Source organism: Mchenga conophoros, linkage group LG12 (assembly GCF_057382185.1).
Source record: "Mchenga conophoros isolate Kocher_MC1m ecotype Shallow Benthic linkage group LG12, M_conophoros_male_GT1.1, whole genome shotgun sequence".
Classification (NCBI taxonomy): Eukaryota; Metazoa; Chordata; class Actinopteri; order Cichliformes; family Cichlidae; genus Mchenga; species Mchenga conophoros.
This window is the reverse complement of record NC_140537.1, coordinates 4,245,475-4,261,102: the sequence shown is the minus strand read 5'-3', so window position 1 is coordinate 4,261,102 and position 15,628 is coordinate 4,245,475. Positions and strand designations below refer to the sequence as shown.

Genomic DNA, 15,628 nt, shown 5'->3' with positions numbered 1-15,628 from the left:
ATTCAATTCAATTCAATTCAATTCAATTTTATTTATATAGCGCCAAATCACAACAAAAGTCGCCTCAAGGCGCTTCATAGATACAGAGAAAAACCCAACAATCATATGACCCCCTATGAGCAAGCACTTTGGCAACAGTGGGAAGGAAAAACTCCCTTTTAACAGGAAGAAACCTCCGGCAGAACCAGGCTCAGGGAGGGGCGGCCATCTGCTGCGACCGGTTGGGGTGAGAGAAGGAAGACAGGATAAAGACATGCTGTGGAAGAGAGACAGAGGTTAATAACAGATATGATTCAATGCAGAGAGGTCTATTAATACATAGTGAGTGAGAAAGGTGACTGGAAAGGAAAAACTCAATGCATCATGGGAATCCCCCGGCAGCCTACATCTATTGCAGCATAACAAAGGGAGGATTCAGGGTCACCTGGTCCAGCCCTAACTATATGCTTTAGAAAAAAGGAAAGTTTTAAGCCTAATCTTAAAAGTAGAGATAGTGTCTGTCTCCTGAATCCAAACTGGAAGCTGGTTCCACAGAAGAGGGGCCTGAAAACTGAAGGCTCTGCCTCCCATTCTACTTTTAAATACTCTAGGAACAACAAGTAGGCCTGCAGAGCGAGAGCGGAGCGCTCTAATAGGGTGATATGGTACTACAAGGTCATTAAGATAAGATGGGGCCTGATTATTTAAGACCTTGTATGTGAGGAGCAGGATTTTGAATTCAATTCTGGATTTAACAGGAAGCCAATGAAGGGAAGCCAAAACAGGAGAAATATGCTCTCTCTTTCTAGTCCCTGTCAGGACTCTTGCTGCAGCATTTTGGATTAGCTGAAGGCTTTTCAGTGAGTTTTTTGGACATCCTGATAATAATGAATTACAGTAGTCCAGCCTGGAAGTAATAAATGCATGAACTAGTTTTTCAGCGTCACTCTGAGACAGGATATTTCTAATTTTAGAGATGTTGCGCAAATGGAAGAAAGCAGTCTTACATATTTGTTTAATATGTGCGTTGAAGGACATATCCTGGTCAAAAATGACTCCAAGGTTCCTCACCGCGTTACTGGAGGCCAAGGTAATGCTATCCAGAGTAAGAATCTGATTAGATACCATATTTCTAAGATTTTCAGGGCCGAGTACAATAACCTCAGTTTTATCTGAATTAAGAAGCAGAAAGTTAGGGGCCATCCAGGTCTTTATGTCTTTAAGACATTCCTGCAGTTTAACTAATTGGTGTGTGTTATCTGGCTTCATGGACAGATAGAGCTGGGTGTCATCTGCATAGCAGTGAAAATGTATGCTATGTCTTCTAATGATGCTGCCTAAGGGAAGCATGTATAATGTAAACAGAATTGGTCCTAGCACTGAACCCTGTGGAACTCCATAATTAACCTCAGTGTGTGAAGAGGACTCTCCATTTACATGCACGAATTGGAGTCTATTAGATAGATATGATACAAACCACTGCAGCGCAGTACCTGTAATACCTACAGCATGTTCTAATCGCTCTAATAGGATATTATGATCAACAGTATCGAACGCTGCACTGAGGTCTAGCAGGACAAGCACAGAGATGAGTCCACTGTCAGAGGCCATAAGAAGATCATTTGTAACCTTCACTAAAGCTGTTTCTGTGCTGTGCTGAGCTCTGAAACCTGACTGAAACTCTTCAAATAAACCATTCCTCTGCAGATGATCTGTTAGCTGTTTGACAACTACTCTTTCAAGGATTTTTGATATGAAAGGAAGGTTGGAGATTGGCCTATAATTAGCTAAGACTGCTGGGTCTAGAGATGGCTTTTTGAGTAAAGGTTTAACTACAGCCAGCTTGAAGGCCTGTGGTACATAGCCGATTATTAGAGATAGGTTGATCATATTTAAGATCGAAGAATTAATTAATGGCAGGACTTCTTTGAGCAGTTTTGTAGGAATGGGGTCTAAAAGACACGTTGATGGTTTGGAGGAAGTAATTATTGAAGTTAACTCAGAAAGATCAATTGGAGAAAAAGAGTCTAAATGAATATCAATGGTACTAAGAGTAGCTGTAGATAATATTACATCTGTGGGATGATTATTGGTAATTTTTTCTCTAATGATAAAAATTTTATTTGTGAAGAAGTTCATGAAGTCATTACTAGTTAACGTTAAAGGGATGGTTGGCTCAAAAGAGCTCTGACTTTTTGTCAGCCTGGCTACAGTGCTGAAGAGAAACCTAGGGTTGTTCTTATTTTCTTCAATCAGTGATGAATAGTAAGATGTTCTGGCTTTGCGGAGGGCTTTCTTATAAAGCAGCAAACTATTTCTCCAGGCTAAATGATGATCCTCTAGATTTGTGACACGCCATTTCCTCTCCAGATTACGAGTCATCTGCTTTAGGGTACGTGTTTCAGAATTATACCACGGAGTCAGGTACTTCTGATTTGAGGCCTTAGTTTTCACAGGAGCTACAGTATCCAGAGTCGTACGTAGTGAGGAGGTGAAATTATTAACAAGATAATCGACCTCTGTTGGGGTAGCGTTCAGATAGCTACTCTGCTCTGTGTTGGTACAGGGCATTGAAGATGATAACAGTGGGTGGATTATATTCTTAAACTTAGTTACAGTGCTTTCAGAAAGACATCTACTTTGATAAAGTCTACTCTTCACCGCTGTGTAATCAATTATTGTAAAAGTAAATGTTATCAGGAAATGATCAGACAGGAGAGGGTTTTCAGGAAACACTGTTAAATGTTCAGGTTCGATGCCATATGTTAGAACAAGATCTAGAGTGTGGTTAAAGTGGTGGGTGGGTTCTTTTACATTTTGAGAGAAACCAATTGAGTCTAATAACAGATTAAATGCCATGTTGAGGCTGTCATTTTTAGCATCTACATGGATGTTAAAATCACCCACAATAATTATTTTATCTGAGCTCAGAACTAAATTAGATAAAAAGTCTGAGAAATCAGACAGAAACTCTGTGTAAGGCCCAGGTGGACGATAGATGATAACAAGTAAGACTGGTTTCTGAGTTTCACAGCTGGGGTGGACAATGTTAAGCATCAGGCTTTCAAATGAATTAAAAGTCTGTCTTGGTCTTTCATTAATTAATAGGCTGGTGTGAAAAATTGCTGCCACACCGCCCCCTCGGCCTGTGCTTCGAGATTTCTGGTAGTTAGAATGACTCGGGGGTGTTGATTCATTTAAACTAACATAATCATCCTGCTGCAACCAGGTTTCTGTAAGGCAGAGTAAATCAATTTGTTGATCAATTATTAAGTCATGTACTAACAGAGACTTGGAGGAGAGAGACCTAATATTTAATAATCCACATTTCACTGTTTTACTCTTTGGTTCAGATGTGGATACTGTATTGTTCTTTCTTTGTGATTGTTTATGTTTAAGTTGTTTGTTGCTGGTTTTTAGTTTGTTTTTTGTCTTTTTGGAAGCTGACACAGTCTCTATGGAGATGGGTTTTTGGGGGGGTAGCAGGAGGAGAGAAGCTGCAGAGAAGCGTGTAAGACTGCAACTCTGCTTCCTGGTCCCAACTCTGGATAGTCATATTTTGGGGGGTTTAATAAATTTGTCCATATTTCTAGAAATGAGAGCTGCTCCATCCAAAGTGGGATGGATGCCGTCTCTCCTAACAAGACCAGGTTTCCTCCAGAAGGTTTGCCAATTATCTATGAAGCCCACATCGTTTCTGGGACACCACTCAGACAGCCAGCAATTTAAGGAGAACATGCGGCTAAACATGTCACTCCTGGTCTGATTGGGGAGGGGACCAGAGAAAACTACAGAGTCCGACATTGTTTTGGCAAAGTTGCACACCGATTCAATATTGATTTTAGTGACCTCCGATTGGCGTAACCGGGTGTCATTACTGCCGACGTGAATTATGATTTTACTGAATTTACGTTTACCCTTAGCCAGCAGTTTTAAATTTCCTTCAATGTCGCCTGCTCTGGCCCCTGGAAGACAATTGACTATGGTTGCCGGTGTCTCTAGCTTCACATGTCTGAGAACAGAATCGCCAATTACCAGAGTTTGACCCCCGGCGGGTGTGTCGCCGAGTGGGGAAAAACGGTTAGACACATGAACGGGTTGGTGGTGTACCTGGGGCTTCTGTTTAGGACTATGCTTCCTCCTCATTTATATTTATATAATGTTGTAGTTTACACATTCACCCAACAAGAGCCCCGGTCTGATCCGAGGAGGAGATCTGAATTCCTTCGGGGTTGTGTCAGGAAGGCCATCCCACACAGAAGAAATATAATCTTCTAAATCAAAGACACAGCAGCTGAAAGTAACGTTGAGGAAACAAAGGGAAATCTGTGCGTTTAAAATAGTCCATGAAAGCCACGTGCTAATAATTTATCATTTTTATTTCATATTTGAATATAAATCTCTGTCAAATGAAAATACCTAAATGATAGACAAAAATCATACATATTTACAGAATTTATAAAAAAAAACAAACAATTTGTGTTGACTTGATTTCAGGGATTTGTCAGACTCCGTGATTACCATTCATTTACATACTCTTCAAATTCAAAAGGAAAACAGGACCAGTAAAGTTTTTCTGTGTTGCTAAAGTTCAAGACGTACAGTTCAGGCAGCTTTTTGTAATACAGTGTTCCTACACAAACAACCCAATGATCTGACTGCTTATTGAAGTGCACATTTGGATAGAAAGAAAAAAACAAAACAAAAAACAAACTAATGAAATCCACTAATTTAATATTTGGCCTGTGGAAGATGGCATTATGGTATAGATGCTGTAACAGAATAATCCCAACCCCAATGTGAGGACTCAAAGAAGCTGCCATTGGGAGTCAAACTGCATGACTCAGTAACAGTATGGCGAAACAGGTTACAGGTGAACACATGAGAAGAAAGAAAAAAAAAAAAAAAAAGTACAAGATGTAATGCTAAAACGGAAAAGACACAAAAAAATTAACTCAACCTGGAGTAGATTTTAGTCTTTTTGGCAAGTTTTGCAGGACAAACAGGATTGACAAAACAGACACATGATTGTGCATCCTGTGTAACTGCATCCACTGTGCCGTTACACAGGATGCTGACACTTTTTAGGACAGACACTTGCAGACAGAGTCGCACACTGCCCACTCGCCATCACATTAAATACCTCAAACGCTGCCAGATGGAAAATGTTTCACAACTGTATTCTGTACCAGAAGCTTTCACCTTCTAGTAACATCCAACTGACAAAAAATAAAAAATAAAATAAAAAATAAGAGAGGTAGGTGACCTTTTAAAAAAATAAAAAATAAAAATAAAATATATTGCTGGCATCCAGTGTTTCAGACAGTTTAAAATGACTCAACACTATGCAGAGGGCAGAATACTGTGCATCTGTGAAACACACCTCACTCACTCCAACATAAAGAAATGTAACCTAAACAGGCGGCATTAGCCAGCTGCAGTTTGACCAGTGGTGATGTGTGGCAGTCTGGTGTTGAGCTACTACAAAGATAACTTAAGAGAAATTGGCAACACAATTTAAAACAAAAACGCATCACATAAAGCACTTTGACACCAGTCTACAGCCTGTATCATATGTACCTCTCCTGTGAATAAATCACACTACCTCGGGCTTCACATCACTTCTTACTGAAACAAAACGCTGGTCTATGAACTCAAATAAGGCTTCCAAGGGTCCAGCTTGGAATCAATGTGCAAACAAGAACCCTCAAACGCCAAAGTCGATTCTTGTTTTATCATAAAATGGGCTTTAAATATCTGTCAGAAGCAAAGAGAGGGTTTGCGTTAAACTCATTATCACATGACTGATGGCAGTTATTGCGTGGACATCGGTGAAATAAAGGGTGACATGAAATGTTAGCATTTCAAAGAAACTGTCAACACATTTATGGAACGACATACAGGAGATGACGATTATCAGCTAAGGGTGATTGATTCATTTCCATGCTGCTGTCACACGAGGGACGCAGGCCCAACATACACATTTACACGTTTTTTTTTTTTTTAATTATTTAAAAACTACCTTCACCATCTGCATTCAAATTATCTGTGCAACCAAACCAAAGGCAGGTGCGATAATTAATTTATGCCTGATTGATTAAAAAAAGCTTGTGCGCTCTCAAACTGTAAAACATAACTATTCATTTCTCAGACATTCAGTGGTTCCTACCTACTACACAAACTCAGAAATCAAACATGAAATGCTCTTCTGTTAAAAGAAAAAGACAGAAAGAAAGAAAAGCGTGCCATGCAGAGAAGCAAAAGGCCGAAGCAGGTCGGCCACGCAAGGTTTTGTGTAGGAGTCTGGGGAGAAGGAGAAAACCAACAAGAGATCAGCTATGCAGAGTAAAAAATAAAATAAAATAAACGTCTTGATGCATCCTCAATCATCCAGGAAAGTAAATCTCCAAAAGTTGATTCTGTTCATCTGGACTTTGCTACGGCCAGATGAACAGAATCAACTTTTGGAGAAAGTAAAATAAAAAATAAAAACTTCTCTCCCAGTCAGGCAACACCCTACCTAATGCAGAAGTGCCCAGATCAACAGCCTCCGAGGAACATTCATGGCTCCAAACTTTCAACAACACTACAGGAAACAACTGCAGCAGGTCACGCCAACAGTGGAGATTTAAAAACAAAAACAGGTTGAGGATATCCAAACGCCTCCTCTTCCTCCACGTGCTGCCTCTGTCAGCTTGGCTTCCTGTGGGAGCCCGTGAAGCACCTCTGCGGTGATGTTTCAGACCTTTCGGCTGGGCTGCACAGCTACAACATGGCTGTGCTCTCTGGGGTACAGTTGAGATGTGTCGATGTGCTGCTTCCCCCAGGGGACTTGAGGCCTTTGGTTGCCCCTCCTAATGTTGAGCCCTGGCCCCTGGAACCCATGATCACCCCTGAGCCGTGGTGGCTCTGCTGCAAGCCTGCCATCATGGTCTCACTGGTGACTGTGCCAAACTCATAGGTGAAGGTCCCGTAGAAAACCAGGATGTCCACCGTGAAGACCCACTCGCAGATGGCTGCGGCGTGCTGCAGGGTAAAGCTCTCGTGAATGAAGAAGATGCCGCCTTGGAGGACAAGTTAAGGATGACAAACGGCTCTTGTAGAGAGAACAGAGCATTTATCCTCACTGAAGCAGACAGAACATTCAAATCTCTACCAAACAGATGGACTTAAAGTATTAAATGATTGGTGTCTTCATTTTTTCTTCACCCACAGTAGGCTTACTTATAATGACCAATGTTCCCTCCAATATTTCATGTATCTGAGTGAACACACAAACTCCCTGAGCGTCCCTTGGACCACTGTGAGCAACAGCACACGTGTGCACTGTGGTCACGCCAGCATCGAATCAAAGTTACATGGTTTATTAAAATAATCAAATTACAGCATTTACACTTATGTTAGACAACTTTATTTAACTGCTTTAGCCCACTTACAATGAAATTAAAAAAAAAAAAAAAAAAAATCTTGTTCATGACCTGTGTAGGATGTTAACACTATTGAAGTAAAAATAACTTGAACTCCAATTTTGAAAACAACAAAATTTTTTTTAAATAAAACTCTTGACTTGTATTATGAGTCTGTGGTCTGGGAGAGAGTCCTGTAACTCTGTCTGCAAAATACAGCATATAAAGACCAATGATGGGCAATTAATTATATAGTTACTTCTTCAAAAAAGTAACTGAGTTATGCAAACAAAGTTTTTTGCAGCTGTTTACCTAAAAATGCAGCCAAGGCGTTTTTTTGTTTTTTTTTTAAATAAACATTTTAAACTATTTACAGAACAATCAGCTGTTCTGCATTAAATTTGATGCCACACAAATTATTTGTGCCGCTGCAAAAAATAATTTCTGTCCACTATGAGATGAAGGAGAACAACAGCCTGATACCTGCAGGCCTGACAACAGGAGATGTATCACTGCTGTAACACCTGTAACACTCAGCAGTTGCCTCATTGTTCTGACACACAACAAAACTAATGACTACACTCACACTAACTACACACTAACTACACACTAACTACACACTAACTACACACTAACTACACACTAACTACACACTAACTACACCTAAACTTCGCAAATCTCTCACATCTCAAAACACGCCGTCACTCTTAAAACTTCCCCCCTTCCTAAACAACTAAATGCTATGTTGCTATATCGTTTTTTGATTGGTCGACACGGTACATTTTTCCACCAATAGGAAAGGGTGGGGTTTTTTTGGTGTTTTTGCTCACAGGCTTTTGAGCGTTTTCCTTATAAAACGCAGTTTTTACCGTTTCTTCCCACAGTAAATATAAACAACGACAGTATTCAGGAAGAAAAACAAACATTGCAGATATTTTTATCATAACTCTGGTTTTACACAGAGTTAAAAACTGTTATAAAGTCCACACTTTTTCCGTCAATTGTTCCGTCTGTCCTGCTCCAATGGTTGTGCACGTTGTCATTAACGTGGCTTCACTCCACATCAGCCACGCCGCTTTGCTAGCTAAAACACCGGTGTCGGCACATAAGGACGCTGTCATAGCCTGTCAGCCACGTTGATTAGCTGCGTGTATACGAATGTGAATCACATTATTGGCTGGACTATGGGATAAGGTGGCATCTTCTAATCCAGTCGTTCCCATTTTTTTTTTTTGCCAGGCCCCCCCGTTGTTTTACAAGAAAAATAGTTTTAATTTTAATTCAGGTTAGATTTTTTTTTTCTGTGCGCAGAGACCGTGCCAGCAGTGCGCACACGTGCAGCTTAGAGGATTGATGAGGACGGAGCTGAACGGTTCTAATTTCTGTTGCCAATCAGCCAATGAGTAGGCAGGTAGGCAGTTTGACATCAAAGGCTATTTTTCTTATTTAGTTCATAGATTGTTCCTGTCCCAGGTGAGGTGGCGAGAAAAGCAGGTTACACCCTGCTCAGGTCACCACGAGGTCCAACTGGAGCAAGAGCATCCATGGAGCACACAAAGGCCTCGTCTAAGTTTGAACCCAGGACGGTCTTACTGTAAGGCACAGAGCCACCATGCCTTTAAATGACAAAATCATCAGTGTGGCTTTAAAGGAACTGAAAAAAAGCTTATAAGAGCTGGAACCACATTCATACGTTTATCTGCATAATAACAAGGATCTCACTCCAGTAAGGAAAGGATACTGAAGACGAGGGAGATCATGGCTCCCAGTGCCAGAGCCACTCGGAAATGAGCCATCCAGTAGTCGAGGGCCGTGACAGCCAGACGGTAGGTCAACACACACTGCAGGCACACAAACAGCAGCCCTGCTGGAAAGGCCACACCCGCTCCCACATAGTGAAGAGATTTGGCATGATCAACCTGTCAGATGGAAACAATGTCAGAAGAGCCGTTTGAACTGTGACATCCACGAGGTCTTCACTTATTGTGATCAGCATCACTATAAAATGAAAATAAAAATAGAATGCAATGATTTGCAAGTCTCATAAGCTCATTTTATTCACAACACTGAAACATCAAATGTTTAAACTGAGAAAATGTATCATTTTAGAAATTAAGGTCATTTTAAATTTGATGGCAGCAACATGTGAGTAAACACATAGCCGTCTTCTCTGGCTAAAGATGATATAAAATTGACCCTGGTAACAAAAAATGCTCTGTGGTCAGACAAACTGACGACAATCCAGCTTATCAGCAGCACTCAGTTCAAAAGTCTGCATCTAGATTGTATTGAGGCACATCAGTGCCTGTGAAATAAACAGCTTGTACAAACAGAAAGATCCCATCAATACTGAATGATATGTACACTGGTTTTAGAGAAACTTATCCTCCCATTCAGGCGATGGCTTTTGTTTTGTTTATTTTAAAAGAGAAGGCCATGCAAATTTGAGCGGAGACTGTTAAACCACCGACTGCAGCCATTTTTACATGAGAACAGAAGAATGTAGGTGCTGAACTGGCCTGCTTGCAGTCCAGACCCTTCAACTAAAAAACATCTGACGGATCATGAAACAGAAGAAAAATCTATTTCAGACAAGAATGAGAGAATACTGCTGTTCAAGTTCAGCAGCTGCTCTCCTCGGTTCTCAGATATTTACAGACTATCGTGGAAAAACACGAGGGCGCTTTTGTGCGCCACATTCAAATGAGCAAATATGGGGTTTTTTTCTTAAAAGTGGTACATTTTCTCATTTTAAACATTAGATGGGTTTCTATTGTGAATAAAAACAGGTTTATGATATCTGCCAATCATTATATTCCTTTCTTTACTTACCTGAAAGTTGCCCACCATGACAAGACCAATGGCATTGGTGCAGCCAGACACCAGAGCGCTGGTGTTGACCCAGCATCTGTGGCTGTGTTCGATCACTTGGGCGTAGCGCAAAAAGCACACCATCACAACTGTTGGAAACAAATTTAACAAGTATTAATAATCTATAATCTTTTTGATTTGAAATTGGAACGAAGCGGTCTTAGTATGAAAAGTATGCTTTTGTTTTCCTAATTTTTTAGAATAAACTTGAACGCCTGAGATTTGGACACTCGCTGTTCTGCATCATGAGAAAGGCAGCTGGGAAGTAGCTTCACGCATTCTTCCAAAGGTTAGACTATGTGATTCATGTAACTGCTGCCCTAGACAGGATGCTGGCTTTCAAATACTGACATCTCTGCTTGCATAAGGGTCAATTTTCTCAGCAGGCTTAAAAACCCAGGTTGCAAGTCAGTAAAACAGAGCCCAACATCACAAGCTACCAACAGGAAGGAATTGGAGGGTCTAAAATGGCTTCTGGTCTACTGAGGAATTGCAGAAATGCATTATTTACTAAAAATGCAAGGAAACAAAATAAAACCATGACAGCTGGAATATAAAGGAAAGACATATGAGAAGTAAAGGTGACGTGAATAATGAAGTAGAGCTGCAGGAGAGAAGCAATCAAGCAGCTGTGGGAAAACTGGGACAGAAGTGAGTGGTGATAAAACAAGAGAGGGGGAGGAGAAGGAATGGAGGAAAGCCACAGAAGGTGAATGAAGGGGAAGGGACAGAGGGGGAAGGAAAGCTGTATTCATTATTGATTAGAGAGCACAGGCTATTTCCAGCCCCTGCATAACTCTTGTGGCTAACGTCTGTGCCTGTGGGAAACTGTGGAGAATTAATAAAATATACAGAGTGGACTGTGGAGACAGTGTTGAGATGAAAGGTGTCTACTGCCTAATTTTGTTTAACAAACAGAAGCCAACAGGCTTTTCACTCAAGTGTTGGTAATGAATATAAAGACAGATTAGAAATTTAACCAGTCCACCTTTTATTCCTTATGAAATGACCCCACACCTTTCTTCTGTGTGTCATTTAAGATGCTCTTAAATGTTTTAAGACACTAAAGACTAAAAAAATAAAATAAAAAAAATACACCAAGTCATACTTTGGTAATCAATTACAGAGGGTATCATTCTTGCTAGTCGAATAAGTTTGATGTTCTTACAGATGATTATCTCAGTTTAACATTAAGACTTGAAACAGAAAGTAGCTTAAAATGATTATGTAATCATTACAACAACAAAAAAAGGAAGTGTTAAAATGTCAACTGGTAGTTTTACAGGAAGTAAAACTTGGGTACAGTCGCTTCCTGGTGTCTTCAATTGGTGATACATTGGCTAACACTAGTACATAAACACTAAAACCCTGTCGTTGGGTGTTGCTAAAACTTAACATAACAATAGAACATAAAACATAATGAGGAACAGATTTTCCCCATTGTTTACAGACTACATGTCACACTCAGCCAACTCACTGCAAGCTACATCGACATCTATTCACACTGTAAAGATATGCATGCATACTGCGTTTAGTTAGGCTTACCCATGAAGGCTCCAACATTGCCTATCAGGCTGAACAGACAGCTTTCAGGAGGGTAGGAGCCACATTTACTGTGAAGACAAGATATAGACAGTATTTACAAAGACACACACACACAACAAAAATTACATAAATTATTCTAATTTCTGAAACGCCAAAGATGGCAGCTGTCCTGCCTCTACCCTTAAAGAGCAAATCAACAATGTAATGAACTGAAAAACATGAGTTAATCATGTTGTTGCAGTGTCACATACTGAGATTCAAAACTAAACCGTTCTCAAACCACTCGATATACTAAAAACATGGAAAAGTGTACTTATTGTTTTTTGTTAACTGCATCCATTTGTTCAATGATCTGGTGTGAGAAGGAGGAAACACTGTCTTAAGCAGTTATTTATAAGACTAGCCATGGCCCCTTCCCCATTCATTTAGATAGGATCTTTAAGATAAATGCCCAAATAACTTCCCTGAGGTGATGACAAGATGGCTGCTGAATAGTGAGACTTACTTTAAAAGGACTACGCATGTATTTTACCTGACACTGTTTAACAGTATGCTTCTGCCAAGGGAAGCTTCTCTAATAAATTCAAGTATGACACCAAATGTCGGCTTACACGGCCTGAAACTTAGATGAGAAATCATCTAAACGTACGGACTGCAAAAACTTGTTTGGAGTGATTAGTTTTTACAAGAGCGCTATTGTACTCGCCTGTGGTAAGTGGCGTATTTGCAAATTAAACAAATGCAATTTATGCAAAACGATGACATAACAAGATGATAATTCATGCTTCGAGGCCTTTGCTAACACAAAATAGCTTTTGTACTCTGAAACAAAGACATTAAGTGTAGCAAAGGGACCTGATGAGGGGGATGTCCTGGATGGTGCAGCATGACTTCGGGAAGCCTGGCCGGGGCAGCTCTTCTATGCATGTTACATTGTAAGACCTGTAGGAGTGACACAAAAAGCTCTGTTTATTCCCTGCTCATAGCTATGGAGTTAGCTCTGGTTTATTTTTGTAACCCATTAGATATTTTAGCCCATTTCATCACCTTCATAGAAGAAAAATCACATACCAGTTCTCCACAGGACACACATGGTGATTCATCACAGCCATGGCATACCTGTAGAGTAAAAAACCCACCATAATTTAAAGAAAGAAACAAATCCCCAATGACAAAAGCCCATTTGCTCCGTCCTTTCCCACAAACCCTTCAATTAATCGACCCATCATGTAACACATTTAAATGTGACAGCATACAAGACCCAGGCACTGTGACTCACACTATCCATATTCCTGTGATGGAGAAGGCAGACAAGCTGACAGGTAGTACAATCCAGGCAGTCATTGGGCTGGCAGTGAGCAACCTTTGTCCCAAGCATGGGGTGAGAGGGCGACTTTGGGCTGGAGCAGCAACGGATCAGGTTGGGGGTGGGTGGGGTGTGGGGGCACTAACACACAGGGAGACACACGGGGGAAAGGGGGGCATGAGAGGGCAAAAGGGGGAATGGCACAGCTCTTCTGCTCCACACGTTCCTGCAAACAGCAGCAACCCTAAAGAAGGTGAGGAGTAGAAGGACAATTTTATTAAACAGATGAAGCATTCAGATAGATTTTTTACAGACACATCTTCAGTGTTATATCATCTGGAAAAATCTTGCCTTGGCATGCATATCACAGAAAAAAAAAAAAGCTCAGTTCCCTCACATGCTCTGTTAATGGTTGCATTTTAAGACATAAATGCAAGCGGCCAACTGTTAAGCACATACACACTGTGCTTGTGTGGCACGAGGGACAAAATAAGCAGTGACTGTGCGTACTCTTATAGTAACTTGAAGGTCCCCAGCATGCTGATAAGAAAGAAAAAAAAAAGACAAAACAAAACAAACAAAACAATGGAGGATGGCCAGCCTATCAAACTCTTTTAGGGACTCTTAGATTCTTGATGAACCTCAGCGCAAAATAAAGTTTACATGCAAGACTGTTCCATTTACAGTAAACAAAACACACATTCAGCAATAAAACCTCACTGCATTCACTAAATATCTTCCGTAAGACTGCCCTATGTCACCATTACCAATGTCCATTTGTAACGGCATCTGTTCCCCACATGACGCAAAAACTGACTGCACCTCTAGAAAAGAAATGAGCAGCAACATGAAGCTGTTAAACTGTCTGGGAAAGGTGTACCCTTTTGAGAATGTAGACTTGGTCAAGGTCAGCTGTGTGGTGGAGGAAAGCATGCCCCAACACAGATGTGTATCACTTTACACAGGGTACAGTTACAAGTGTGCCCTTAGCTCAGAGGGACTATACAGTGGCATTAGATGGAGTAGAAGCTCTTGTACCCAAAGAAGGGTTGAACCCACAAATGAAGCAGTGTTAAAATGATTGTTCTTTTTCTACTATGTAATGTAACAACAACAACAACAATAATAATAAAACTTCCCACAGTGACTACACCCTACCATTTGCAATTACAAAACTCTACAACTTAAAAAAATAAATTAAAAAAAATCCCAAATCACTCATTTAGGTTTCCTATCTTTTAGCATTTGCCAAACACAACTTGCCTGTTTGTTTGACGAGACCAATTGGCTTCACAACATACATACTTACTCATACAAGTAATTTTAATTATGAAAAACTACTAAAAGTTAGCATTTATAAATGTAACATCGTAAAATATGCTGTAATGAAGAGGATGACTGGCCTTTTATTATTCTTACCTCGCCTCTACGGAGAAGGACTTTAGCATACTGAACAGAACCGTCTATGTAAAGGAAATGCCCCCCTTACCGCCCGCAGCCACTCACAGCAAATATTCGCCACTGTACTTATAAAAGGCAAAATACAACCGTGACAGTATGTTTTTTGCGAACAGCCAACAACACTAACTTTTCCACTGTCTACTCCGGCCAACCAAAGGCAGTAAGATCCCGGAGCACGGCAGCCTTCTTTGCAAACCGCGGAAATCCAACCGTTAGCCTCGCTAGCTTCAGCCTAGCTAGCTAGTTAGCTCGCACTTTACCAGTTCGTTTGACTTGACACCTGCACGCATCTCGGTTTCCGCTAACCCCAGCGATAAGCTCCGAAACAAGAAAAAATTAAAGACTGAGAACATCTGTGGTAACTGGACAGCTATAGTGCAAAAATTAGTTTACACCTACCTTCCACCTGCTATGCCCACCACAGACCTCAACAACCTTGGTTTCCCTTTAAAAAAACAGCGTTTTCTTAGCAAACGAGGTAATTGCTTAAATAAGTTCCGGTTGGGCGTTTCAAAATAATATATAGTGGCCGTTGCTGTTAGAGTTTCCTTAAGAATAAATAAATTATCAAATAATTTAGTTTATCTTTATAACAATAACTATTTCATTGGTAATAAAATACAGAAGATGCTCTGCACCGCTAAGAAAATAAAAAATATATATATATATAAATCACCACCTCCGTTTAATGCACATCTCCTCAGTTTGCCAATCAAGCCCGGAAGTCACACCTTTGGGGCCAGCCGACAGAAACCTTTTTACATGTAAGCCGATTTTGCATAAAAATATTAATTAGACCTTCAGTCTTCATTTTTTTTGTCTGCATATTGGAAATAAAACACTTTTATTTTCTTACAATCATATAATCTTTTATTCTAGTGTAACTAACTTGACAGAGCTCACAGTGCTGTCAGGCCCCACTGTGCGACCCCGCTGTAGTTTTTGGTGAGGTGGTTAAGTAACAAACGTGATTTGAATGTGTTCAGAAACGTAAGCTGATCAAAATTTATGTGTGCTTTGTTTCTAAAATAATATTGACTCATTGTAGTTTCTTCTTCTT

General features: G+C 40.3%; 1 protein-coding gene across 4 annotated transcripts; it reads right to left on the bottom strand.

Moving 5' to 3' along the window:
* Window positions 1–4,340: 4,340 nt before the first annotated feature.
* LOC146561915 (transmembrane protein 150A-like) lies at window positions 4,341–15,103 on the bottom strand. 4 transcript variants are annotated; one of them, XR_014894582.1, is made up of 9 exons: window positions 14,968–15,103; window positions 13,081–13,351; window positions 12,873–12,920; window positions 12,657–12,743; window positions 11,802–11,869; window positions 10,218–10,345; window positions 9,127–9,304; window positions 6,500–7,043; window positions 4,341–6,282 (listed from the first exon to the last, which is right to left on the bottom strand). XR_014894582.1 is itself a non-coding variant. In XM_085293355.1 (8 exons), exons 2-8 carry the CDS (start codon window positions 13,143–13,145, stop codon window positions 6,745–6,747), a joined length of 873 nt encoding a protein of 290 aa, XP_085149481.1. In that variant the 5' UTR covers window positions 13,146–13,351; window positions 14,968–15,103; the 3' UTR covers window positions 4,341–6,744. The 4 variants fall into 4 exon arrangements, 3 of the variants coding, with proteins under 3 accessions (XP_085149481.1, XP_085149483.1, XP_085149482.1); XM_085293355.1 differs by having other exon boundaries at window positions 4,341–7,043; XM_085293357.1 differs by lacking the exon at window positions 14,968–15,103 and adding an exon at window positions 14,696–14,947 and having other exon boundaries at window positions 4,341–7,043.
* Between the last annotated feature and the right edge of the window lie 525 nt (window positions 15,104–15,628).

Bases quoted from the DNA above. Each gene is read 5' to 3' on its own strand.
- LOC146561915 (XM_085293355.1), bottom strand. From the start codon at position 13,145: ATGACTGCCTGGATTGTACTACCTGTCAGCTTGTCTGCCTTCTCCATC. The intron at 12,744-12,872 runs GTATGTGATTTT...TCACTCCTACAG, and splicing joins GTGTGTCCTGTGGAGAACTG to GTCTTACAATGTAACATGCA. The intron at 9,305-10,217 runs GTAAGTAAAGAA...TCCATCTGACAG, and splicing joins TCATGGTGGGCAACTTTCAG to GTTGATCATGCCAAATCTCT.